This window comes from Macrosteles quadrilineatus, unplaced genomic scaffold, assembly GCF_028750875.1.
Source record: "Macrosteles quadrilineatus isolate MER2022 unplaced genomic scaffold, UCM_ALF_1.0 Scaffold_2__2_contigs__length_208266976, whole genome shotgun sequence".
Taxonomy (NCBI): domain Eukaryota; kingdom Metazoa; phylum Arthropoda; class Insecta; order Hemiptera; family Cicadellidae; genus Macrosteles; species Macrosteles quadrilineatus.
In genome coordinates, this window is record NW_026542595.1 from 31,967,725 (window position 1) to 31,994,545 (window position 26,821).

The 26,821-nt window shown below is 35.1% G+C and overlaps 1 protein-coding gene across 5 annotated transcripts in view; it reads right to left on the reverse strand.

Annotated features, from left to right (window-relative positions):
- Window positions 1-12,193: 12,193 nt before the first annotated feature.
- The window catches only part of LOC128983894 (phosphoinositide 3-kinase regulatory subunit 4), a 94,538-nt gene continuing 79,910 nt past the window's right edge, over window positions 12,194-26,821 (reverse strand). For all 5 annotated transcript variants that reach the window (XM_054403150.1, XM_054403147.1, XM_054403148.1 and 2 more), the window contains 4 exons: window positions 17,953-18,084; window positions 17,447-17,610; window positions 15,800-15,972; window positions 12,194-13,557 (listed from right to left, as the gene is read on the reverse strand). In XM_054403150.1, the coding sequence (XP_054259125.1) occupies window positions 13,341-13,557; window positions 15,800-15,972; window positions 17,447-17,610; window positions 17,953-18,084 (686 nt within the window). In that variant the 3' untranslated portion in view covers window positions 12,194-13,340. The remainder of the gene's footprint in view (window positions 13,558-15,799; window positions 15,973-17,446; window positions 17,611-17,952; window positions 18,085-26,821) is intronic.

Below are 26,821 nucleotides of genomic sequence, written 5' to 3' on the forward strand. Positions count from 1 at the left end.
TTTCTGCCGTTTTAAAATTTAATAACGTTTTTGACTGTTTTTGTGAATTAGTTTGGCTTAAAACCATAAAATGAGTTTCAATGAAATTGATTTAAGTTAAAGTGAACATAGGGAAAAATACCCTCTTTGCAGCAAACCTACACTAAGCAAATTTCTATTTGCCTGATTTGATTTGAACTAAAATATCTTCTTAAAAATGTCATATTTACTCCCTATTTAAATAACAATAATTTCATGAGTACATAGGTTTGCTACTACAGGAAAGGTAAAGTGTTTTTAGTGAAATTTTATTAGTTTTGTATGCAATAACCTTTCCAGATTTTATCAAAAAATGTTCAAAAACTAGCAAATTACAAGCGTTTATAAAATATAAAATTAGTATAAAACTACTGCAGTTTTATATTTACTCCGTTCCATTAGTATAGCTTCCGTTAAATACAATCTTTTCTTTAAAAACAAACTATGATAACTGTATACTTATTCCATCCATTAAAACCAAACTATGTCTAAGAAGACTCAATATGGTATGTGTAACCTTGGAGTCAAAGACTCAGCAATAGTTTGTACAGTTCTGTGCAGAAATCGGTTGAGGCTAATAAAAATAACTTCGTTAGGATTATCAATTAATAAAAAATATATTGCCAAAAGTAGTTGAGTAGTTAAAGTAACTATAGCTTTGTAGCCGAAATTAGTTTGAGAATTACATGCACTGCAACTTCACATTGCACATACCCCATCATAGTACAGCATATGGCTGGGCCTTTGTTGTAACTGCCTACCGTCTTTGGGACAATCTACCTCTATCCATGAAAATCCTTGATATCATGATGGGTCAAGATGTCATGATGGGTCCTGGTTTCTCTAGATCAAGATAATGCAAAATATATAAGGTTTAGTTTACCTGTTGCATCAATTGATCCTTGTGTTATAAATAAAATAACTTCAGCTGATTCGTGCTGCTAGCAAGCACATCTTCAGGTTGGAAGAACATTCAAATACAGTTTTCTCATCCGTGAATGAGGTCGTCAGCACATTTAGGATACATAACACGAAGCACATACGAAACGACATTCAGGTATTTACAACAAAAAACTTGGCCAAGTAGTCCGAACACGAGGTGGGTAACCGTTAGGTTAGATGATGAGTCATGACTGACCCATGTCGGGAGTTGCACCCCCTCCCCTTCTTACCCCTTGTCTTGGCTCTGGTTTGTTTTGTTTTGGTTGATAATGTGGATGGCAGTATTGTAAATGATATTTAATTTGAAAGACAGCTGTTCATCTATATATATAAAAGGCAAAGCCCTCACTGACTGACTGACTCACTCACTCATCACTAATTCTCTTACTTCCCATTTACCTAGGAGGCTGAAATTTGGTACACTGATTCTTTAGGCATTAAATAGGAAAACTATGCTGTTTTTATTCTGATCTGACTCTCGGGCTCCGCCCCAGTGGCTCTGGAGTTTCCTATGTTAACCTTATGACTCATATGGAATTAATGACTCTTAACAGCTGTTTCAATTAAAAAAGTTTGGTTCTGTTCCATAGAACACATAATGTCAAGGGTCTGACTTAGGGGAGGTACAAATGAGGCATTTAGTTCAAAATTCCTCCGTGAACAGCGCTGTAGTAGAGAGCACTTTGGCAATGAAGGTTTACTAATCGCAAAAATAGTTCTGTTCATAAAATAAAATTATAAATGCCTCAAATTCAATTTTACTATTTTTTAATTATAAAATTTAACTATCATAACCTAACCAAACTAACCAAACTTGCTGATAAAGAAATAATATAACAAAAGTTTAGTAATCGGAAAAATAATTCTGTTTATTAAATAAAACTAGAAATTGCTCAATTAAAATTTTATAATGACTTAATAATAAAATTAAACTGTAATAACCAAACCAAACCAACCAAACTTGCTGATAATAAAAAAATCTTGGACAAAAAGTTAATGCTACCAGCGGGAATCGAACCCGGGACCTTCAGTATATCAGCCCGACACGCTAACCAATAGACCACCGAGGCCGATGGCTGGTGAATGTTTTGTTACGGTAATGGCGTTCCCTCAGCTAATAAGAAGCCCTCAGCTGTCATCGTAGCCTCTTCTATACCTCCCCTGAGTAAATACCTAATGTCAACATCATTACATCATAACACATAACATCATAACACACATCATAACATCATGTATAACATCATAATGTTCAATAGCATTAAAGTTACAAGGATTACCAACCGGGTGCAGCACTATTATTTCTTTTACATTTATGACAACAGCTAATTTGCAACCAAAAGGTGAGTGAGCGTAGCGAACGAACTTCAACCAGGACGTGATTGAGCCATGCGAAGGAGCTTACTTATAAAGTTAAACGGGGCAAAGCCCGCGGGTACAGCTAGATTAATATATAGTTGGGTTGTTGTTTTGATGCTCTGTAAATCTCAAATTCTTCTATAGTATCTATAGTAGTAGTGTGTTTGCCTTTATTGCACGGATGCATGATTTCTAAATTATTGTGTATGTCAGTGTAATTATGGTTTAAATTAATGAGGTGATTAGCAAAAGCAGATTTGTACGTAACGAAATCTATATATATAATACGCTCATTTTTGGACCGATTTTGATGGTTAAAGTGTCATAGGAATGGCCCTGATCTGTAGTTTTGCAAAGTGTTTTTCATTTTTTTAAATCTTTATTAGTTTGGGCAGGATCTTCCATCAAAGTTGGGTTTCCTCCCATAAGATTAACATGGGGGAATCTAAATATTTAATTGGAAACATTATCTCCACTAATTTGAGAGAATGGCTGGGCGTAGAAACTTGGTAGAGGTGTCAAAAGAAATGTCTTGGTCTGTAGATGAGTTATCAAAAGAAAAATGAAGTAAATTCCCTTAGGGCTCTCCCCCAGAAGCCTTTAAAGATCCCTCCATAGATTTTTTGTTTACATTTTGGTCATGTGGATAATACTTTTTAATGAAACAGCTGTTAATTTTTTGAATTGTATTTTAAACAACACACATTTATTGGGAGTTACTGAATTGTCCAAATGCATGTTATTTTCTGATTTTAAAATTTATTTTCTTCTGTATCATGTCATGTTTTGCAATAGCCAATGTTCCATTACGAAATCAGTGGAAAATCCTTTTATCACAGTAACTCTTACAATTATATCTTATTAGACTATCTTATATCTATTGTACGGGTTGGCGTCCTTTTTCACCACTTTTGGCTATTTTTTATCATATTATTCTAGACAGATCATCATAAGCTCATGAGATTATTGTCATACATGTTTTCAGTCATTGGGAAAATCTTTGATTGTGTAATACAATACAAAATAATACAAGTGTGCAGAAGTGTCTTATTAGCTTTAACACGTTCGCTGCGGCACGTCAAATAGTGGGCGTATCCCCAGTGCGGCGCAGCCCTCAGCGTCGAGCAAACCCGATTGCCGTGTGTGATTGGCTTTCCAATTTTGGTCTGACAAATAGCAAATAACGTGTGGGGATGTCCTGCTTTACAACGAGAGTCGACGTAGTTCGCTAAACACCCACAGATAGCAGCACTGCTTGGAACGTAGCCAGTCCCATTGGAATTGTATTGCCAAATGGAGGGCGTTCCCGATGGGGTACGGACGCACCGTACGGGGGCCAAGCGCCGTACCCGATTGGGAACGGTCGCACTCTACGTGTTAACAGTAACCCCACAACCAATTTCTCAAAACTTTGCTATAAGGGTCGCCATAGATCTTGACCGATGGATTGGCGGGCGATGGGATGGGCGCGGGGAGGAGTGCGGGTACTTTCCTGAAAACATAGGTTTCCTACAACTACTGCCCGTGAAAAAATAGTGTAGACTCGAGTTTACGGTATCACACCCACACATTCAAAACGGTTCGTTCAATTTTTACGAGAACCCTACAAATTTAAGAAAGTATTGTCAAATGTTATATTACAAAGTTTCAAATTTGTACACAGTTTGTTAAATTTATATCATAAAAAAGTTAAAAAATCTGCGATTTCAAAATATATGAGTTATTTAAAAACCATACGATTATTACAATATATATATACGGAAAGTAAATAAAAGATACGTCTTATAACACTTAAAACATATATTTACGCTTATACTGTTACTCACAAGACGACAAAAATACAAAAAAGATGGTAAGTGGTGTTCAGAAATATAACATTATGATCTATTTTCTCGTAAATTGTGTAAACCTTTTTAACTTTGTTATCTTGTCATGAAAACTCCCGCTCAAAATAAATTGGACTATCAATCGATCGTATGAACGAGAAACATGGTGTCTAAAAGAAACGAATTATTAGTCTAGTGATCTGAAATGAACTTGTGTTTTTGTAAAACCTTTTTATTGTCGCGTTTTGGGGTTTGTAAGAGGGAAACACGTTGCAGGAGGTTTGCTTTCTCTTTCCTTTATCGAGAAATGTGTTTGTTGCCAGATGCTTGTTTATGACTCATGTCACCCTTTCGGGAATCTGCCCCAACCTCTGGGTTTTTACACTTTAACTTTAACACTTTAACATGGTTGACTCAACACAACATAGATTTCACACCAACAATGTTTAAGGCAGAGCTTCTCAACCTAATCCAGCAAAATAAACCACCAACGAGATACAGTCTAGACGGGAATGACAGTGGTCATACGGTTCTTCGTCTGCCTCCGTATCACGCTGACCTGAATGCCATTGTAAATTTGAAGTCCGGAAATTGTTGTAAGTAATGACCATATTGATGTTATTAACATTGTTATTGTACTTGTTTTTTTGTCAATTTTTTACGCCATGACCGTTTTTCATAATGAGATATTACTGTACGTACTAATACTTGAGTTGTATTAAATTGGGCTCGAACGCACCTATATAAACTCCACAAATAACATTTAAACCGATTTTTCTGTATAATATTTAGATATATTACAATACCAATTTCAAACAAATTATGTTAGCTTTAGGGCAGTGATCACTTTAAAACATCCAAATCCGATAAATATATAAATATAAAAATGGCATAATCAATTGAAATTTATCCATGATAAATTATGTTTAATCGTTATAAAACCTTACAATCGTATAGGCTACACGCTTCTCTGAGCCGTAGTCAGCACGACGTCTTAGTCAATCGAATCAAGGAATAAAAATTCAATCGAGGAATAAAAACAATTGAAAATAATCATTTTATCGTCTTTAAATTTCAAGTTATTTGTTGCAAATTTTGACTCTACTCGACAACTACTGGTTAAACACCCCTTTTGGAAAAAATTAATATGTGAAAATTGGCCGATTTACTCCAAATTTTACATAAAAATACTCGAAATTTCAAGGTAAATCTCAATATCACAATTATTCTCAACTATTTTTATTCCTTGAGAGAATTATTTTATGGTATTAGATTCCTTACTGAGTGCGATCGAGCAGCACTAATGAGGGTCGAGCCGCCCTAGTGGTGGACAATAGGTGGCTTTATGACCCGACCCTTCCAACTAGTCCGACGATAGTTTGTTGAAAACTTGTAGGATGGCTGGTAGTGCCGATTCATCGGTCAAGATCTATGGCGACCCTTATAGAGGGTTATTCATTGGCACAGAAGTACGATATGAACTGACGCGACGTGACAAAGGAAAAATCAAACTTACACTGTAGCGGATGGACCTCTTTTAGCGAATTTCCCATATAGGGAATAAGCTATTACTGTAGTACTCATGGTAAGACCTGGACGTGGGACCGATTTTTTTTTTCGTTTTGAGGTCCCTAGAGGCCAAAAACACCATCCGTTCAAATTCATATATATACCTATATATGTGTCCGTCAGCACGATAACTCGAGCTAAAATCATCCGATTTTGATGAAATTTGGTACAAACGTGTAAACGTACGTTTATTCGAACGAGTTCGCGATCCAGCATGATCGGACCATGGGAACGGGGGGTTTTATGGGGTAAAAATAGGTTTTTCCCATTTTTGACCCAAAAAACATAAAATTTAGCAATTTCTTTCCAAACCATTTTGTAGAGCTTAAAAAAACAAATAATTTAGTATATTGAAGCGTTATTATGCACCTAATGGTTACGGAGAAAATTCTCAAAAATTGTAAATTTAAAATTCCCATGTTATTGTTATGGAGAATAAGTAAACTGTTGTAGTTTGCTTGTTTGTGAACATATTTTGATCAAATTTGGAAAATGTTTTTATTTCTTACTAACTATTCACATTTTACAAAAAAAAAACAGTTTTACCCTCCCTGATGCAGCAAACCTAAGTACTTGTTAAACTAATTCTATTTAAATCAAGAATAAATGTTATATTTTTAAGTAGACATTTCAGTGTAAATCCAATCAGTCAAATGGAAATTCGCTTAGTCTGCAGGTTTGCTGCGGCGGGGGTATTTGAAGTAAGAACGTGTCTTCTCAACAAACAGATATTTTTTCTCAAATAAAATCATAGATTAATCTTTATTACACTGTTGAAATCGCGGAAGTTTTTAACTACAAAAGATCCACCAATATGATTTTAATACTATTTAAAGGTTCTTCCAAAAGAAGAGATACCAGTTAACATACTAATAATAACTCCGATGGCGTACGGTATGGGAAATATTTTATTCATTGAATGATCAACCATATTTGGTAACTAACGCAATTAATATCATTATTGTCTTTACACTTATTACTCTTAAAAAAATTCTAGATGCTCAAAATATGTATAATTTCACTCAATTTATTACAGTTAGATGAATTAGCTCAAGCCTTGAAAGTAACTGTCGATTTCGACGGGTTTCACCTAGTGTACAGTAATACTCTCCAGAGCACCTTGAATTCTACACCTTACCCTAAGCCCACTCATGTTCACAACAAAAATCTCCCATCTGTAATAACCTTCATGTTAACAGTCAGACATTTAAGGTACAAAACTCTTTGTAGCACTAAAAACTGCTACCAGATGAATCCCTTGAAGACTTTTTGAACCAGCACATACAGCACACAAATGGGATCTCACATCATAAGCTACAACGATGTAAACAATATAACCAGGTAAAAGAGCAAAATTCTAACAAGACCCTAAACAATTTTTTAGGTGTAAAGAAACAAACAGAACACAAAACATTAAATTAACTTCCACCTGAAAGACACCAACCAAAACACAATCCCTGATACCATACAAAGAAATCAATTCAAAAGCACCAAAACATCAACTGTGAAAATTAACCAAAACTGATAGACTTGTACAGAAGAAAACAAACATTCTTTATATTAATTACAGAACATGGCCACAAGAAAACCTTGAAAACATTTACCTAAAAGGGTAATCTTTTGTAGGAGGCTTTGCAAGAAAACAACACCTCAAAGGAGGAGTAGCAGTATAAGTAAAAAAAGACTTTGAAAAAATAAAACAAACCTGTAAGCACAAGCACAAATGATGCAGAGCTCATATGCGAGACGGCACTTTGCGAAATCAAACTCAAGAAGTAAAACCAGCAAGTACTAGGAGTGTAAAGACCACCAAGTGCAAAAGTAGAAGATTCCCTTGCAGGGGTGCCCACAGGGGGGTTTGATGTCGCAAAATGCGACATCAGAAATTTATTTGGGGGGGATTTTATGATTTTGGGGGGGATTCAAGCCAGTGGTTGGTTAAAAGCACATAAAAGATTAATCAGATAATTTTTACGACCTCCTTAATTTATTACTGGGGTAATTATGCAATCAAAATCCCATTTGACATTTTATCTTGATTAATAAATCATTTTATAATTGCTATAAAATATACGTATATACTTTTATGTGGATTTCCACTTTCTGACTCGTATCATGTTTGACAGTGAGAACAACTCCATGCCAACTGCTGTCAAAGGATTATGGTTGGCTTCTTAAATTGTATCTGCAAATTGAGTTTGTTTTTACCTTTCATTATGAACTCATTCTCAAATAGTCTCATTGCCTTGAGGACCTATTGATGGCTTTTTAGGTTTGTTTATTATAATATATACTTGATTCATAAAAAACCGGTATTTTATGATAATGATAATCATTTTGCTATTTTTACAACATGAAAGCTTGTGATAATATTTTCGCTCTCCCAAATAATTATGCCTGGGTCATTTATTCATTGGAAGAAATTGACATACAGTACTGTGACAATTTAATTAAGGGTTTTGATAGGCTATGTGTTTACGTTAACTTCAAGAATCGAAACACATTATTCTGGATTAATTAAATTGTATTTGTTATTGTCTTTTCTTGAATCTAGAAAGAGCTTCAAACAAATTTTACTAGTCTCTGAATAGATATATAATTATTTTTTACGCCACACTACACTATTTTGACGAACTTCCCTACTTCCCATGCAAGGATTTAGTCCAGAAAACAGCTGTTTGTCGCCAGCTTAATCAAATGGGGTTTCATACAGTACTACTGTACTGTAATGAGTTTTGCCGGACACCAATCAGCTGATTATACTGTATTTGGGTGGCAATGAGTGGACAAAATAGTATATTACGTTACTAGTCCTGAAAATAAGTGTTTACCGGACGAGTGTGGTCGTTCCCGTGCGAGACGAAGTCGAGTACGGGATTACCATACGAGTCCGGTACACACATTTTGGACGAGTTACGTACGATAGTTTACGCCATACTACTTAATTCGTACGAATCCTTATATATTTCAACCAACTAAAGGACTAAACATCACCAGTCATAACCTCTAAGAGAGGTTATGTTTTTGTTTATAACCAATCATTGCCACGCAAATACAGTATAATCAGCTGATTGGTGTCCGGGAAAACTCATTGCAGAACAGTATTACGCAATGAAACCCCATTTGAATAAGCTGGCGGCAAACAGCTGTTTTCTGGACTAAATCCTTGCGTGGGAAGTTCGTCAAAATAATGTAGTGTGGCGTAAACATATAAACCTCTCTTAGAGGTTATGACTAGTGATTTTTAGTCCTTTAGTTGGTGGTAATATATAAGGATTTGAACGGATTTAGTAGTATGGCGTAAACTATCGTACGTCACTCGTCCAAAATGTGTTGGCCGGACTCGTATAAAAAAACCACTACTCGACTTCGTCTCGCACGGGATTCAGGACTAGTTACGTAACATACTGTTTTACCACACTATGATGTTTTTAACTGTTTTACATATAGATACATTAATTGGTGGCTGAAAGTTACGTTTTGCAGGCCATGCCAGCTGTCATCGTCATTCGGGGATCGAGCAGGTTTTTACATCCCTAGGGCCGCAAAATCAGCTGCCCGCTTACTTTCTTAAAACATGAATGCATATTAAATACACAATCAGTATCCATAGCATTGCAATAGAGTTGTTTTATTGTACCGCTGCCTAGCAATTATTTATTATTATTTTTGCTGATTCCTCAAATTATTTATCCACACAACCTTAAAGTTGTAGTTGTGTTGACTATATCAGTGTGCAGTGCATTGTCATTGAGGTGAATTAGTGAGGGTATAGTGTGGTGAATAATAGCGTTCGTACCACGGACTGAAATGGTTTTGCAGTTCTCGATCGTTTTAAGTCCTCGACTTTGTATCGAACTTAAAAACTATCTCGAACCAGCAAAACCTCATTTTTGGCCCTAGGCACGAAATATACTATTAAGTTTAGGCCTAGTAATATTTTTAAGACTGAAAATTTTACACTTATTTAAAAAGGACCAAACTCAGAAGTGGATTAAAGGACAATTTAGAAAATATCTCACACTTTTTGACATAACTTTAAGTACTTTCTCCCCTACAATTTAATATGGTAAAAGAATTGTTTATGTAAAACCCCTGACCCCAAAAAAGTGGTTTTCGAAGTGTTGTGTTTGTCTGTCTGTATGTGTGTATGTATGGTACAGAGTTACAGACCACGCCTGTGGTCCGAGTCCGATTTTGATGAAATTTGGTATTTTAGGTACCTACCAATCCATGGTCTCTCCAGATGTTTTTTTTTCATTTTGGATTTTTAATAGTGATATTCCATAAAACCCTATAAAATAATGAATGAATAAAATTTTCTCAGAATTGGCTCGAACGATTTTGATTTAAAATTAACATGTTATACTTTTTGACTATGACAAAAATTGTATAAACCCTTTATGCCGTAAAAATTATGGTTCAAAAGTTATTGCAACTTTTGTGATTTTCCCTTTGAAAACCTATTAATTCATGGAAAATCTGATTAAAAAAAACTACATTGCCAATTTTGGTTCAAAATGTTAAAAATCCAACTCATTTAAATTAAAACTAAACTAACAAATAGTTTGCTACTAGAGTTTTAAAATCGAAATTGTCCATTTCAATTGGGTTAAAAGTTTGATCCAAACGCTTAAATTCCCATAAATTTAAAGAAGTGTCGGGGGCACCCTTCCCTCCCCGCATTATAAACATAACTATGGGTTAGCCCCCAGACCTTCTGGCATGGGTTAAACAACGAATTTGGGGGGGATTCTGCGACGTGAGCTTTGGGGGGGATGGGCACCCCTGTTCCCTTGACATAATGGCAGAACAACTGAGCATATCTCTTCAATCACTCAAGCTACTAGTACTTATGGGGGACATAAATGTTGATAATCTAATAGAAAACAATGACACCATAAAACAAGAAGATTCTTAAGTCCTACAACATCCAAAGGCTACCGCTAACCCCAAAACCAACTATAATCACAAACGAAACTGAAACCTTGATAGACTTAATTTGCTCCAATATTGATACCAAACTCAACATTGAATCATCACCTATCCTAACGGGTATTTGTGACCATTTTGCCCAAATAGCCACACTTAACCTAAAAAAAACTACATTTGGAAGATCACAAAGAAATAAAAAACAATGGTAAAGAACACGACCATGAACCTCTTAAAGGATAGATTGCAACCACAGAAGTGGCTTACGGTTGTGACAACTGCAGATGTCTCTGAAGCATATGACTTCCTATTTAAAAAAAATTATCCAACTTATATTATTACATCAAACCTGCACGATAAATAACAATTAAAACAAACAGTTCAGACAAAAAAATATTTGGGATGAAGAATGCACAAGACTTTGAGCATGTATATTAAAACTATTGAGAAAGAACTATGCACTGGCAAAGCTAAGAACAAGGTAATAACAGCAGCCAGGAAAAAAAATTACAATCAAAGATTAAAGCACTTCAGGAGAGGACACACCACAAGCACATAAATGCAGCAAAAAAATCCCAAAATGGCCCCTATGGCAAGTAATATATAACAAGAAAAAAGGAAGACAAAAAAAAACCAATTCAGCTAAATTTTCAAGAAGAAATAATGAATAGCCCACAAGAAATAGCCACAAGTTCCAACATTATTTTTCCACAGTTGCAGTTAGGACGCTTAGAACCAATAATCCAAATCCTCAAACTTTCAAACACAAAGCACCAATAACAACCAATAAAAACCATAATTTTTTTTTAAAAACCAGTATTTACATCTGTGTAACGTAGCCCAGCTCGAACACCAACCAGGCAAAGGAAGCGCTTTTGGACCATTTCCAAGGAACTAATATGACAAATTTGGAACGGAGAGCATAGAGTGTAGTACACATTCTACATTACAAAATTACCTTTCCATAGGAAATTCTATTACCTTTTCTAAAAAATTTGCGTTGTTAACTTTACCTAACATGACCTCTGCGGGTACACTCCAAACACATGAACCTCTGTGACCTCTCTGACTCCATGAACTGAATAGTGAATGATTCAGACAACCTTCAATAAATCCTAAAACGTTTGGCCAATTTGTATGTTTCTTGTGACAGTAAATACGAGTCATCTTATTTACATTTTTTGTTGGATTGGATTGAGGATGATATGATAGTACTGGTTTTATTCCAGCATTTTGCAAAGTTGAATACCATAATTGACTACTGGTACCATGATCACTTAAGATTGATTCTATTTCTCCTACATCTGGAATATATATATTACAAATCTTAGTCAACAAAGTCCTACTGTTTGCTGGTTTCATAGCATATACTTAACATATTTTGAGAATTCATCTATTAATAAAAAAAATAATTTTACACCTCCCGGGCCAGTGGGCAATTCTCCAAAAACCAAGTTAACACTTTCAGTGTTAAAGAAGTTAATTGTGTCAGGTTAAAAACCAGGATAAATAAAGGGCCTTTTAAAAAATATAAATATATTAAATTGTTTTCAACAAGATATACAGATATTCATAAAAATAAATAGTATTTACAAAGTTGTAAAGCAATACTGTAATCTATACATCTTTGGAGGGTTCTCAACACAACTAAACCATGACAATCGACAGACAAAGCAGTAAGGTATAGACACCATTGTAAGATGGTAGTAAGATATGAAACATTCCAAATAAAACTATGAGCAGGAAAATCTCTGGATAAAATATTTATTAATGACAAAAAAGGATGGATATAGTTATTTGTGCAACTAGTGAGCAATTGCACTTTGCACTCGAGTTGCACATTAAATTTTTCCTACAGTTACCATAAAACAAATAAATTGGTAAAGAAACCTAACATATTTTTACACAGAAGTGAACTTTTAATATGACATTTAATGTGAAGTGACAAATACAACAGTACAACAGCTGACCAGCTGATTTACAGCCAGTGCTGCTAACGTATTTCGTGCGCATACGACCTTGTCTGCATGTTACGCGCTCATTTTGTGCCTTCACGTTGCAAATCTGGAGTGAGACAAAGTAATTAGAGTGAGACAATGTTAACATTGTCTCACTGATGAGTGAATTGGCCACTTTGCTTTCTCAAATCAGTGAGAGAACATGTACATTGTTAGGTAACTGTAGGAAAAATAAATAAAATGGAAATCATATTTACTTACATAAAACACAGGAATCTATCATGTGAGCTAAGAAACTGGTAAAATTGGTTAAGTAAACGTTTAAACACTTCAATTTCAAGTTTATGCTAGGCCTATAAAAACAATGCCTGAAGCAGTCATTTGTGAAAATACTCATTTTTGCCAGTCTTTGATGAAAAACCTAACAATTGGGGTGCATATTTTTAAGTTTTGTTTTTAGACTAAAGCTCTGTCGTAAAATATTAAAAAAATTCACATATACATTTTAAAATCTATCAATGCAAAAATATAACAATCTATTACTAACTTAAAACAAATGAAAAAATAATATTACTACCAAGCAATCTGTTTTTTTAATTAATTACCGCTTCTATTCTGCTGAACTTGTTTTGTTTGAAAATTTAATAAATTATAAACCTGCCTGGTGAGTTTGTCTATTTAACAATAAATGAATATATTTAATTTGTGAACTGTCCTGGGAATTGCGATTGTTCAGTAGTTACTTCCAAACCTTAATGACTCCATCACGTGCTGCACTGACCAAGAAGCACTGAGACGCTTGACACATGGCCAGGTCAGTGATCCCGTCGTAATGGCCTGGCGGGGGAGGATCAGGCCCCGCACGGGGACTCTCCTCTCCTGTGGGAGCCTTGGTGGGGGCTCCAGATCCTCTCTGAACCTCCTGCACTACGTTGGTGCCATCTATCATGCGACACCTACAAGTTTTTAGCTGGTTTTAAAATTGTTTCTTAAATTATACAAAAAAGATGAACAAGACCATCTATATTTATGTTTTAGTCTTGAGTTGTGATAGTAAATACACTTTTGAATTTAAGTTTTAAAGCTTGTATTTTAAAATTAAAGAAAATATAAATAATATTGTGGACCAGATTTGTTTACTTTGATCAAGCTGAGTTTTCATGACCGCGATAGCAACACTACCACAGAACGTGTCTACAAGGATCACGCCCCACACGATTGAAAGATTCACTTGTTTGCCGCGATCACGGATGTTGGCGAGAAGATTCCCCTACGGATGTCGACGAGAAAATTCCTTTGCGGGTGATGATGACAATATCTCCGTGGCTGCAGGAGTTGTTCAATATTTTGTTGTGATTGCGGGATCCGGTTATTGACGGTTACACGACCGCGCTCAGAAATTTGCTGCGATAGTGGAAGACGATATTAGTGTTTCCGTGAACGTGCGAGATATTCAAGATTTTAACACTATCGCTGAAGGTGATAATGAAGTTTCTTTTTCCACAGGATATATTATATTTAGGATTTTGCTGATGTTCCGGAAAAATATTTTTCCATCACCGTGGGAGATATTACGTATTTGGCCACAATCGCGACAGCAGGAGATGTCCTGGCTTTGATTGCAATTACTACGGAAAGAATTCACGATTCATGAAAGACGTGGATCACGCGATCATGGAAGACAATGATGACGCTTCGGTGCCTCGGGAGATGCCGTGTCAAACCCAAGTGCAAGCTTAGGAGGAATACCTGTGATAATGTGTTTAAAGATTACTGGGAGGCCCATCGGGCAATGGGCAAACTTGCGGGGAGGCTCGTGGGATCTTGTCGCCGCCACTGTTTTTCCTCTATATACTAACACAAACTTGAATTACAGTTTTGGGAGCCTTCTAATTAAAAGAACAGTGACAGTGGTCCTTGTTTAGGTATTAAAATGAACAATATCAATGGTAGTACAGTATGACTCCAATGATCTAAATAAATTGGGAGTTGAGATAGGTAATTTACAAGGTATTTTACAGAAAATAGGCCAAGTGAAACCAAGCTCTTACTATTATAATCCCAGAAGGTGTCTGCAAAGATTTCGCGTTCAAAAAAGTCACGCTTTCACTGTGATCTTGGAGGACAATAATGATTAACTGTTACCACGGGAGACCAAGATGATGTCTACAAGGCTGAATAAGATATTTGACCCTTCTCAGACGGTCTGTGTATAAAGACAGCAAAATTAATTTATTTAAATAAAAACAAAAAATATCTTTTTTATTTCTATAATTTATAGAATGTTGTAAATAGTTGACCAATGCAGCACTTTTTTCCAAAATAATTTTTTTACTAAAAATGTTTTTTTTATAAATTTCTAATTCTTTTAGAAAAAACATTTCTAGTAGGATACATCGGTTAAAAATATAATTGAATAAAAGGACGATAATGATCACACAATCAACTACAACAGTAACTGTCGTAATAATTTGCCACATTTTTGGAAAACAATGACCGAAGGAGACAGTGTAATCAACTTTGTCTACAAGACCACGATCACGGAAAACAATGACAATGTTTTCATGACCACGAGAGACAGTGATCATGGCTACAAACCGTAGGATGTATTTTCAATTTTGCCGCGATTATGGCAGACGATGATCATAACAACACGACTGTGGAATGTATTGTACAGTTTGCGGCGATCACGGAAGACAATGATGATGTTTCAGTGACCACGAGAGACGATGAAAAAAAAACCGTGAGGTAGTTTTTTGATTTTGCTACCATCACATATTCTGCCTTCTCTTAATTTTAATTTTAATCTTAATTTTAAAAAATAAAAAATTTTTATTTCTCTGGTTTTAGTTTCTTTTATTTGATCCATCTGTAAGCAAATTGGATAATCGGCGATTCGGTTGGATGGAGTTCGTATAATTGGAGCTCGTACTGAACAGCTATTTGGCTGCAAAAAGTGTATTGATCGCAACAAGGAAACATGTATTTACAACTATTACGAGATTTACTAACAGACAGTGTAATCAATAAACTGTTGTTTCAAACACTAAAACTAGTAATGGTATAGGAATTTCGGGTCTAAAATTAGATTCTGATTATTTTAAAGTTGGCTCTTGAATACAAATACTATTAAAAAATTACTGTATACCATAAAGAACACCAATTTTTAAGCTGTTTTAAATTAAACTTGCTACTCACTTGTATGTGAAGTTGAGTCCCTGAGTGTCACTGCCCGCTGGGATGGCCAGTCGGGAGTTATCGTAACTCTCGAGGTCCCAGTAGCGGACTCGCTGGTCACTGCCTCCAGTTAGTAGAAAGGGAGATCGGTCCACGTTAGAAGCAAACATCCCACAAACACTGTGAGCACTTGGCTACATACCAGACAAATATGGTTAATCTCATAACTGTACTCTGATCGACCTACTTGGGTTTTTGTTCATAACACACAAATAGATAGGGTTGAAAAACAAAATTTGCGGGAGTTTACATTGATTTACATACATGACTCATCCTAGTTGGCAGTATAGTAGTTGACTCACTATCTACGACAATATCTACCCTATAACATCATGAAATTATTGTATTCCTCAATGTGCGAGTCAAAAATTAGATATGGCTTAAAAGCATGGGGAAGTGCTGCACATACGAACATGCTCCAAGTACAGACAGCCCAAACCAGATTATTAAAAATTATAGCAAAGCTTGATGGTGCTTTTGTTGGGGCTAATCCTATTTGTTGTTTTGAAATTACCAACACTTTGCCAGTTGAAAAATTGTTCAAGTCTTGTTGATTATCTATATATTAATTACGTAAGCCGATTCTTTGCATCAAAATTGTGGGCAACTGGGAAGTCGTAGAATGACGGGAGAGGGCTCAAATTAAAGGTCTCGATCCCGTGACGGTGGGAAAAATAGTGAAATTCCCAAAATTTTTACACAAAATCTTACTGTGAAACTTTTCAAATTTGTGTATTTTTAACGTTTACCATGAAATAACCACATTGACTAAATAATTACCGATTTAAGATTAAATGGAGAACCTTTGCTTTGTTTTTATTTCAAAACATATGTTCAAAGATTTATTCTACACTTTCTTTGTAAATTTACAAACAAAAAAATATTTTGAATTTGAGATTTATTGTGGTGTTTAATCAATATTTTGTATGAAGTGCAATATAACCTCAACGGCTACTCTTAGAAAATAACCTGGGAATAAAGCTGGAATAGGTTCAGTAAAAAATATATTTGTAAATTAAATAAGTACTATTGCATGTTCCAATGGGTGAAAAACCCAGTATTGTTTGGGGGAGATTTTAAACAGGTACTGTCTGTTGCTCCAAGGAAAAAAGGTTAAAATAATATAGGTAGCCTAGCATGCATGGTATATAATAGTAAAGGGAGCATCCACATATAACAGTAAAACCTAGAGGTAGTTTCCGTTTCTTTACGTTTCTTAAACAAACCAAAAATATGCATGTCAATGCTGATGAAAAGTAATATCGTGATTGGTTTCGGTAACTGGGTGATGAAACCCACACCAGTCGCAAAAGAGTTAGGGATCAGCAGATGATTAGGCCTATTTTGATAGAATATGTAAAGTCAATCGCATCTTTAAGAGGAATACACCACATAAACTTACAAATTAATTCTATTTAGTGCAACAGATTAGGAGAATAGCTTATACCACTGACTAAAAAATTTTTGTGAATGGACTTTGAACTGGACTCTTGTCTATAGCTGCGGACAAGCCTACTGAGGCTTTTGTAGCTTTGTATGAAATGTATATTGTTTATAATGTTTTTGTAGCATGAAAAAATAAATAAATAAATAGTAGGGAGAGAGTACCTGTGAGGTGGAGAGAGGGGGAGCAGGACTAGCCCACAATATGACCTGACGGTTGCCACTCTCCATGTTCCACATGGTGACTTCGTTGTGGCCCTGGGAGGCAGACAAAAGCCACGAGGACTCTGATGGATGTCTTACAAGTCTTCTGATTCTCTGAGGTGACCCTAAACCACCACAGCTTGTTTTATAATTATGTATCACTGCATGGTGGTTCCCTCCCGATAAACATAGTTTGTGAAGTATTGCCATTAAAAAATATACATAATTACTTCATTGGGTTGAAAAGAGACTTCCACTCGCCTACACTCTATAAACTGTTGAGACTATGCAGCCCTCACACACACACATATACACAGACTTTAAGTAGACCCTACCTGCAGTCACTGGGTACTAAGAAGATGTGTGTATCACCTACTTCAAGTTCTAACGCAAAACATGTATCTAATTTAAACAAAACTTAATTCATGTTAAGTTTATACTAATTGTTTAAACTCATTACAACTCACTGTCGACTGGGTGTGGTGGGAAGGAGGTGATAGGCATCTGGAAGCGCAAGTCCCACACAGTGTGGTAGCCACTGCTGGTGCCTAGTGCGAGGTAACACTGTCGTGAGTCCAGGCACATGGCTGAGATCACTCCTGTCACAGATTACATGACAATCTATAGTACTGCTACTGCAGATGGAAAATATACAAGCTATAGAGGACTCCATTGTACTTTCCAAAATTAGTAATATATTTTTTATTTCAGTTTGGTTTGGTTTAGCTTAATTGTATTCCACTATTTTGTAAATAATTAAAAAAAAATAATAACTCAAAGCTTACTGGTGATATTTTAATGAAAACTGGTATAAATTTTAATGTTTTCCACAAATGTATTTTCCAAAACTTTAATAACTTCAAATTGATAGCCATTCAAACTTTTCCCTAAATGGAAATTAGGTATACACAACAGCAGATTTATAAAGTAGCAATTTGAACAACAATTTGGAAAGTGATAAATGGTAAAAAATTACAGAAAAAATGTTTATTGTAAATACTCAAAACATAAAAATTACCATAGATTATTGTTTGACAACTTACTTCATCAGTTAAAGTGTCTGTTTAGAATTTAACACACTGCATTAAATTTAATTTAGTAGCTAGTTAAAATGTTAACTAGTTAATATTAAAAATGTAAAACTTTTAATTATAAAAACTGCTTAATCTTGTTCAGTCAATAACAGATTTCACAATTCAATTAGTTGTCAATGGATTTGGATTATCTATCTATACTTAATTAATACGCAAGCAGATTTTTTGTGACAATTACTCCTCCGAAACTACTGAACCGATTGACATGTTTTTGGAGTCATTGGAAAGAGCGTAACGTGAAGTTGTGCAGGAAACTTTTTTTACAGGGAAATAAGTAGAGAGTGAGGCCCTGGGGCCCTTTAAAGTTTTGTATTTCTCCATAAGATTAACATGGGAAACAAACATTGTTATGAAACTCCAGCTGTTGTCAGAAATGCTGTTCTGCTATTTAATTTAATTTGTTTACAAGGAGAATTGTTTCTTGGTGCCATGTGGTCAATGAGTTATACTTTTGCATATATTTTAAATGATAAACACTATATAAAATGATGGTACTGTAATACATTAAGAGATATTCATTTAAATAATCAATAGGTATGATTGAGCCTTTGCCTATAAGTTTCCTGGTAAGTGTGTTGTAACTGTTCCTTATAGTATATTATAGTATCTTAAAGTAAAACCAAATTATTCTTTTCTGCATTCTCACCCCGTAGCGAAGCACGGGCAGAGCAACTAGTACTTATTTAATACGCAAGCAGGTTTTTTGTGACAATTACTCCTCCGAAACTACTGAACCGATTGACATGTTTTTGGTGTCATTGGAAAGAGCGTAACGTGAAGTTGTGCAGGAAACTTTTTTTTTGGAAAATAATTAGAGAGTGGGGCCCTGGGGCCCTTTAAAGTTTTGTATTTATCCATAAGATTAACATGGGAAACAAAATTTGTTATGGAACTCCAGCTGTTGTCAGAAAAGTGAAATATTTATTGATGGTATCCATGGTAACAAAGAACAAACCCACAAAATTAAAAAAAAATGTAAACAAGCAGAACTAATGTTTTGTCAAATTTATTTTGATTTCACAATTCCACACAGCTGGTCCAAACATATTAAATACTGCATGATTATTAGAACAGGAACGGTATGGATCATAAACATAAATAAAATGTGTCACTCGCCTGAATGTAAACATTTAAAATTGATTAAATGGAACTGTCAAACTATATGTTAATGCCATTAGCATGGGATTCTTTCAGTTACGTCATTTGTTGACCGAGTCTGTTCCAATATTTTTGAGCTGCTGTAATAATATTTTACAGGAAATAATTATTAGATAAATTCATGGATATAAGTAATAATTCAGATTCTTCAATCATTGCTGTTATTAAAATTGTATATCCGCAGCAAAGCTTTAGACTAAGCGAATTCCCATTTACCTGGCTTAGTTCTAGAATGATATTCCCTGAAAATGGTCATTTTTTGTCCTATTTAAATAACATTAAGTTAATTTTAATATGAGTACTTAGGTTTGCTGCTACAGGGAAGGTAGGTGTGTTTTTGTTGAAATGTTGATAGCTTAGTATGATTGTTATTGGTTTGCAAATCCTGTAATACTTTACAATTGCTCGAATTCGAGCAAAATGTACACTAGTATGCTTTAAATTTTATATCTTTCATATCTTTCATTCAATAGCTCGATTAAGAGGAATTTGATTTTTAAAGTTTAAAATGGCCGCAAATTTTCAAATTTTTGACATAACAAATTGTCATAGCTTATATGCTTATCAACAAAATTTTACAATCAAAGTGTCATTGGATTTGGTCTTCAAATTTCTTTAAATCTTTAGTTGTGTATAATTTTAATTTAGGGACTCGTTTTCATTTAACTTTGAAATGAAAATGAAATGAAATGAAAAATTCTTTATTTTACCAGGCAAAGTTAGCTCTTACACTTAACCTAACAAACTTAAATATAAATAAATAAAAATACAATGACATTTCTTAATCTAATATAAAAATACATATTTAACACATCAAGTACAAGTTAACAAAAATTCAATTTATTTAACTAGTTAAAAAAAATAGTAATTATTATAAATTAATAGAATATACAAAATAAAACACGTTCACACTCTCACACGCATACACACCAGCAATCGCGCAAAGACGCAGAAGCCCTAGGACACGCCAGCCAAGACCATTTGCTCAAAGTAGAGATTTTTTAGTGCCACCACAAACTGGGAACGTTTATCAAGGGATTTAAAGTGTAGGGGTAGGCTGTTCCAAAGACGGCAAGCGGTAACAACAAAAGCCCTGTCATAAGCGGTGGTCACATGATGAGGTATACGCAATGTGATCGAAGAAGAACGAGAAATTTGTGAACTACCCTGAGACACAAATTTAAAATCTGATGAAAATATTTCGGGGAGCCTGATTTCAAAATTAAAAAGACTAATGACAAAATGTTGATGGATCTTTGATAATTTAGTTTCAAGATGTTTGCCTCAAGGTAGTATGGCGTGATATGCTCCTCACGCCGCAGACCATAGACAAATCTCAAAGCGTAATTCTGAGACCGCTGGAGCATATCCGCCTGAATCACAGTCATGTCATTGATCAATGAGTTGCAGTAACTGAAGTGGGGCAGTACAAGTGATTTGATCAAATGAAGTTTTGTGTGTTGTGGCAAAAAGTTCTGCAATCTTTTCAGTGAATGTATGGAGGCAAAAACCTTTTTTCGTGTGTCCGTAACTGCTGTGTCCCAAGTAAGTGAAGAGTTGAAAGATATGCCAAGATTCTTTCATTTACTTAACTTACTTAACTTTGAACATTTTTATAGGCCACCTTTAATGTTTATAAAGTTTGGTGAAAAATATTTTTGGGAACATATAAATATAATGACAACAATTGTAAAGTGTATACAAAGTTTCTTAAAACACTACCCACTAGCTTTGAGTTATTGATAATTCTTTTCTTCTAGGCTAAATGCAATTTACGGCTAAACTTGTTGCATATAATAACTATTGGACTATGTTTATTATATTTAGTACTCTTTACTAAATATAAAATAAATACCTATATAAATAAAATTAGAGTTTTGTCTGTACATTGCTCAGAATCATAAATTTTCAGGTTATTTTTACACTTTATACATTAAATAAGCCGGAACAAGTCTCATCTAAATTTCTGTCTGTCTGTCTTTCTGTAACACTCAAGATGGTATTTTACGCAATCTTCTCCAAGAAAACGAGAGTACCTATCAAGATCCAAGTCATTTTAATGTATTCACTGGATTGGCGAGAGTGTCTTTAGCCATTAAAATATGGCCTCACTACTTAGTAAATAACATTACGGACGTTCAAAAATGCAGTTTTGTGCGATTTTTGTCAAGTTTTCGTCCAATTTTTTCTTCCAGTAAAGTATTCTTTTCATTTCATTCTAAATTTAACTTGTAACAATAGTATTTCATAACAGGTTATGGGCCCAGACACCCTTATATTGTGTGTTACAGGTTTTAAATAGAATAATTTATTGCTTGAGATAAAACCTTTAGTATGGAATTCGTTATGCAGAAAATGGAATTGCTGCATGGAAAGGACAACTGGGATGATTGGAAATATCTAATGCAAATTAGGCTTAAAGGAATCCCAGATGCATACGAAGCCATTTCTGGTAAAATGGAATTGCCAGAGAAACCTAAAGATGAAACACAAGCTGCAGAAATGAAAGAATACAAAATGAAGATGGATAAGTATAACAAAACACAATCAGAAGTAATTTTTATGTTAGCATCTTCATTAAGTAAGGAAGTAAGAGCTCAGGTAAGAAACCTAGAAAAACCAGATGAGGTTTGGAAGGAGCTGCATAATCTATTTGCGGAAATAGAGGAAAATAAAGCCTATGATATATGCTCTCTGTTCTTCACCTACAAATGGGATCAACACTTGGATATGGCTGGAAACCTATCTGCAATCAAGTCGTTATGGGTAAAGCTTCAAGAAGAAATTAAGAAAATTCAAGACAAGAAAGAAGATAGTTTACCTCAGATATTGTTGATTTGCAAGATTTTTGAAATCCTACCAGCAGAATATTCCAACTTTCAGACAACTTGGTTAATGATTCACAAGGATAAAGCGAGAAACCTTGACAATCTAACAAATTGGCTGTGTACAGAAGCAAGAAAGCTGACCTCAAACGAAAAAGATAAAGAAGATACAGCTTTAATGGCGGTCAATAGATCTAAAGAAGGCAAAGGTAACTTAGTAAGTCTACAGAAAAACAGCAAGAACAATGATGAAAAGAAAAAGTTTCCATGCCACTATTGTCACAAGAAAGGACATTGGTTGCAGGGGTGTCAGAAATGGATAGAGGATGGAAAACCTGAAAGAAAACATGAAAAGAAAAGCTTGGAAAAAGAATCCAAACAAGCAGCACTAACCATATTAAGCAATTGTGTTTTTCAAACCCAGAATACTGCCGTATCACATGATTGGTACGTGGACAGTGGTGCTACCAACCATGTTACACATTGTAGGGAAATGTTTACTGACTTTGAACAATTTGAGTTACCTCATGCAGTTACAATGGCAAATGGACAACAGACAAGTGCTATTGGTGTAACGGTCGTATTCCTCTTGGAATACCTACTGTTACTTTGGGTGACGTAGCTCAGGAATGAAACTCAGCACTCGCTTACAAAACCCAACTTTATTAATTACTCAAAACAACACAAAGAACACAAAGCTAAACCAACAATCAAAAAAAAGGTAGAGTAGACTGGAACTGTAATCATTTAGTTAGAAACTGAAACCCCAATTTTGAAAAGACTCTAAACCCCAATTTTGAAAACCCTTTACATTGTCTTACCTGGACCCAAGGCCAAGGGCCTTGGGCTCCAGCTCCCCCAGCAGGACCCCGTCCTCTGGTGCACCACACAAACACTACCCACCAAAACTGACCCCCTGAACAAGTGCACTGGCCTACTTAAAGCAACAGCCTTCAGTAGGTCAGCACAACAAGTTATTGTTTAACAACACTACCAGCCTACTCACACAACATTGCCAAACACTTCCTCTTTACAATATTTGACCCTCCTATTACATCCCCCCATTTCCTCCAGACGATGTCCCCAGCGTCTCAACTACATAGATACACCCACTCAGAAAAAAAAAATTAATAACCAAAACTGATTAAAATCTTTTAAAATTGTACCTAAACAAAATTAAAATAAGGTTTAGGAGGGGAAGAACTGACCAACTGTTCGCTGACTTCCTCAGCAGATGCGTCGATAAAGCCTCCTCGAACAGTCATTGGTCTTCAGATGTTTGACCACAGCCATGTCTTCTGCGATGTCTCCCACTTCGGTGTCTATAGTCTGTAGTCCATCCAGTGTTCCTTGACAGCATTGATGATGAATTGACTTTGGTTGACGATGACGTTGGACTGCTTTTGCCATTGATTGAGTGTACTGCAGTCTGAAGTTCTCCTCTTCTTAAAAGCCCTTGCCCCCAGCTGCATTTCCCCAGTTTTCATTGAGTTTGACAAAAGTCTCTTCCTCCGATCACAATGTTGAAGATAACACGGCAAATCATGAAGTTCTTGTAGCCTTGTCTACAGCTGGTCAGTAGGGATGGGTAAATAGGAAGCCTACACAAACATATAACTCACAAATACAACATATAATTTGTAAAAAAAAACCCTAGACTTTTAAAGAAATTCTCAAACTCACATTAAGAACAAAACAAAACAACCAACATTAAAACAAAAATTATTGAAACTAAGAGAAGTGTTTGGAATGTGTTACCTTAACAAATCATAGGCCTATACAATTAAATAACAAAACGTTATATATAATTTCTGATTGGTTTACTTTTAACTCTTCAAGTATGACCTTTTTAAAGCATTTAAAACAATAAATGATGGAACAGTCTTTCATTTCTAGTATAATTTAATTTAATTCTGAATGAACAAAAATATTCAATTTGTCTCCCATTTAAGTCCCTGATAATTAAAAATCTAAACAACAAAATATATCTCAATAAAATATTCTTTTAATACATAAACTGTCTTGTCTTCAAAATTTGCCAGATTGTTAATTTTACTAGAGGAAACTATTGCAACATTTAAAACATTATTTCCCAATACAGTTGCCACCTTTGTGAAATATGATACAATTTATCTCTAAAATAGTATAAACAAAGAAAAAACAAAGCAAAATCATCTTCCAATAAAATTAGACTTCCCCATAGCATTTTTAAAACACAAACACAATTTATCATTGTCAAAATAATAGTTTAAAATTTTCAAACTATGTACCTCATTCAATATAGCTTACATAATTTATGTTTAAAAGTTTACCAACATTTTGGTCATTTCTCCTCATAACATTGAGTGAAATTATGTTTGCTTACATATTAAAAACAAGTTAAATTTTAGCTTCAATGTGTTATATCAAAAATACACTTAAAAACGGCATATATAATTTTCCAATGAAAATGCATAAAAAAAAAATTTCTGGAAAAAATGATTTGGGCCCAAATCGTTACAATCTAACCCGTAAGCAAAACCAATTTCCCTTTTAAAATTTCTCCAACAATCTATCACCTATAACAAAAATTTGTTCCCAAAATAAAACATTCATGCATTGCTGATTTCCCAAAGCAAACTCTAGAGCATCAGTATTAAAAGGTAAACAGTGTAACACAACACGGTCAGCACTCAGCAAGGTCAGGTCACAGAGAGGCCATTTACACCACACTCAGCATTCCTCAGCCTACAAACATGCTGACTTCTCTCACCGCAACTTTGCTCGTGCTATACTCTGAAATATCAACATGAACACCTACTCTAATCATTAACAGTATTAACCATTTGTAAAAATCCCCATCTGAAAAAAAATATATTACTATCAAATTAAAGTTTAAGCTCAAATATATTTCTAAAACAGTACACCATAACACACTATGAATAATTATCCCTCAAACTACTTCTACAAAATATAATATATTGATCCACCATTCACTGCATCTACTGCGCATATAGAGCTGAAACAGACTAGTTTGACAACATGTGTCCGCCACATTATTCGCACAATATACACTCTAGGGTGGAAATAGCAGGTCTGCAACCACAGAATCGCATCATCAAGAAACCTGGGAACTACAAGATCCCAGATTCGACATATATTTCACCAGGCAAATACACACACTTGTGCACAGCAAACAACATCTGAAACACACATTACACATGTGCACCCAGCACAGAACAAATAAAAACCTTGTGCAGCTAGCACTTAGCATACATCACAAAAATACCTCGTGCACTCAGCACATAACAAAAATTCACCTTGTGCTCCCAGCACGTAACAAATGAAAACCCTGTGCAGCCAGCACAACACATAATACCTCGTGCATCCAGCACGCAATGCTTAACAACCATGTGCACTTAGCACATAACGCAAAAACTCTCGTGCTTCCAAACACGATACACAATAAACTCAAAGAACACATATCAAACTCACGTGCAACCCGCACATGACGCAAAGAACACTCGTGTAACCAAACACGAACACATATCGAACTCACGTGCAACCCGCACATGACGCATAGAACACTCGTGTAACCAAACACGAACACATATCGAACTCACGTGCAACCCGCACATGACGCAAAGAACACTCGTGTAACCAAACACGAACACATATCGAACTCACGTGCAACCCGCACATGACGCATAGAACACTCGTGTAACCAAACACGAACACATATCGAACTCACGTGCAACCCGCACATGACGCAAAGAACACTCGTGTAACCGAACACAAACACATATCGAACTCACGTGCAACCCGCACTTGACGCTTAGAACACTCGTGTAACCGAACACGAACACATATCGAACTCACATGCAACCCGCACATGACACATAGACTCACATAAAATAACACTGAAAACTTCACATTTACGGCATTCCAGCCCTTCACTGCTGTCCCAAAAAACACTAAACCCCCAAATAGAACTGATTAAAAACTGCACCAAAGTGGTGATTACAAATAAAAAAAAAAATATATTCAAAAAACCAAAATTTTTCTGCACTGAAAGAACCCCAAAAATTAAAGCCAATTATTTTGCCCAAGAGGTACCAAGATCGAAGTTTTGTAAAAAAATTACAAAACTCCCGGCGCTTCCATCACCTTGTAACGGTCGTATTCCTCTTGGAATACCTACTGTTACTTTGGGTGACGTAGCTCAGGAATGAAACTCAGCACTCGCTTACAAAACCCAACTTTATTAATTACTCAAAACA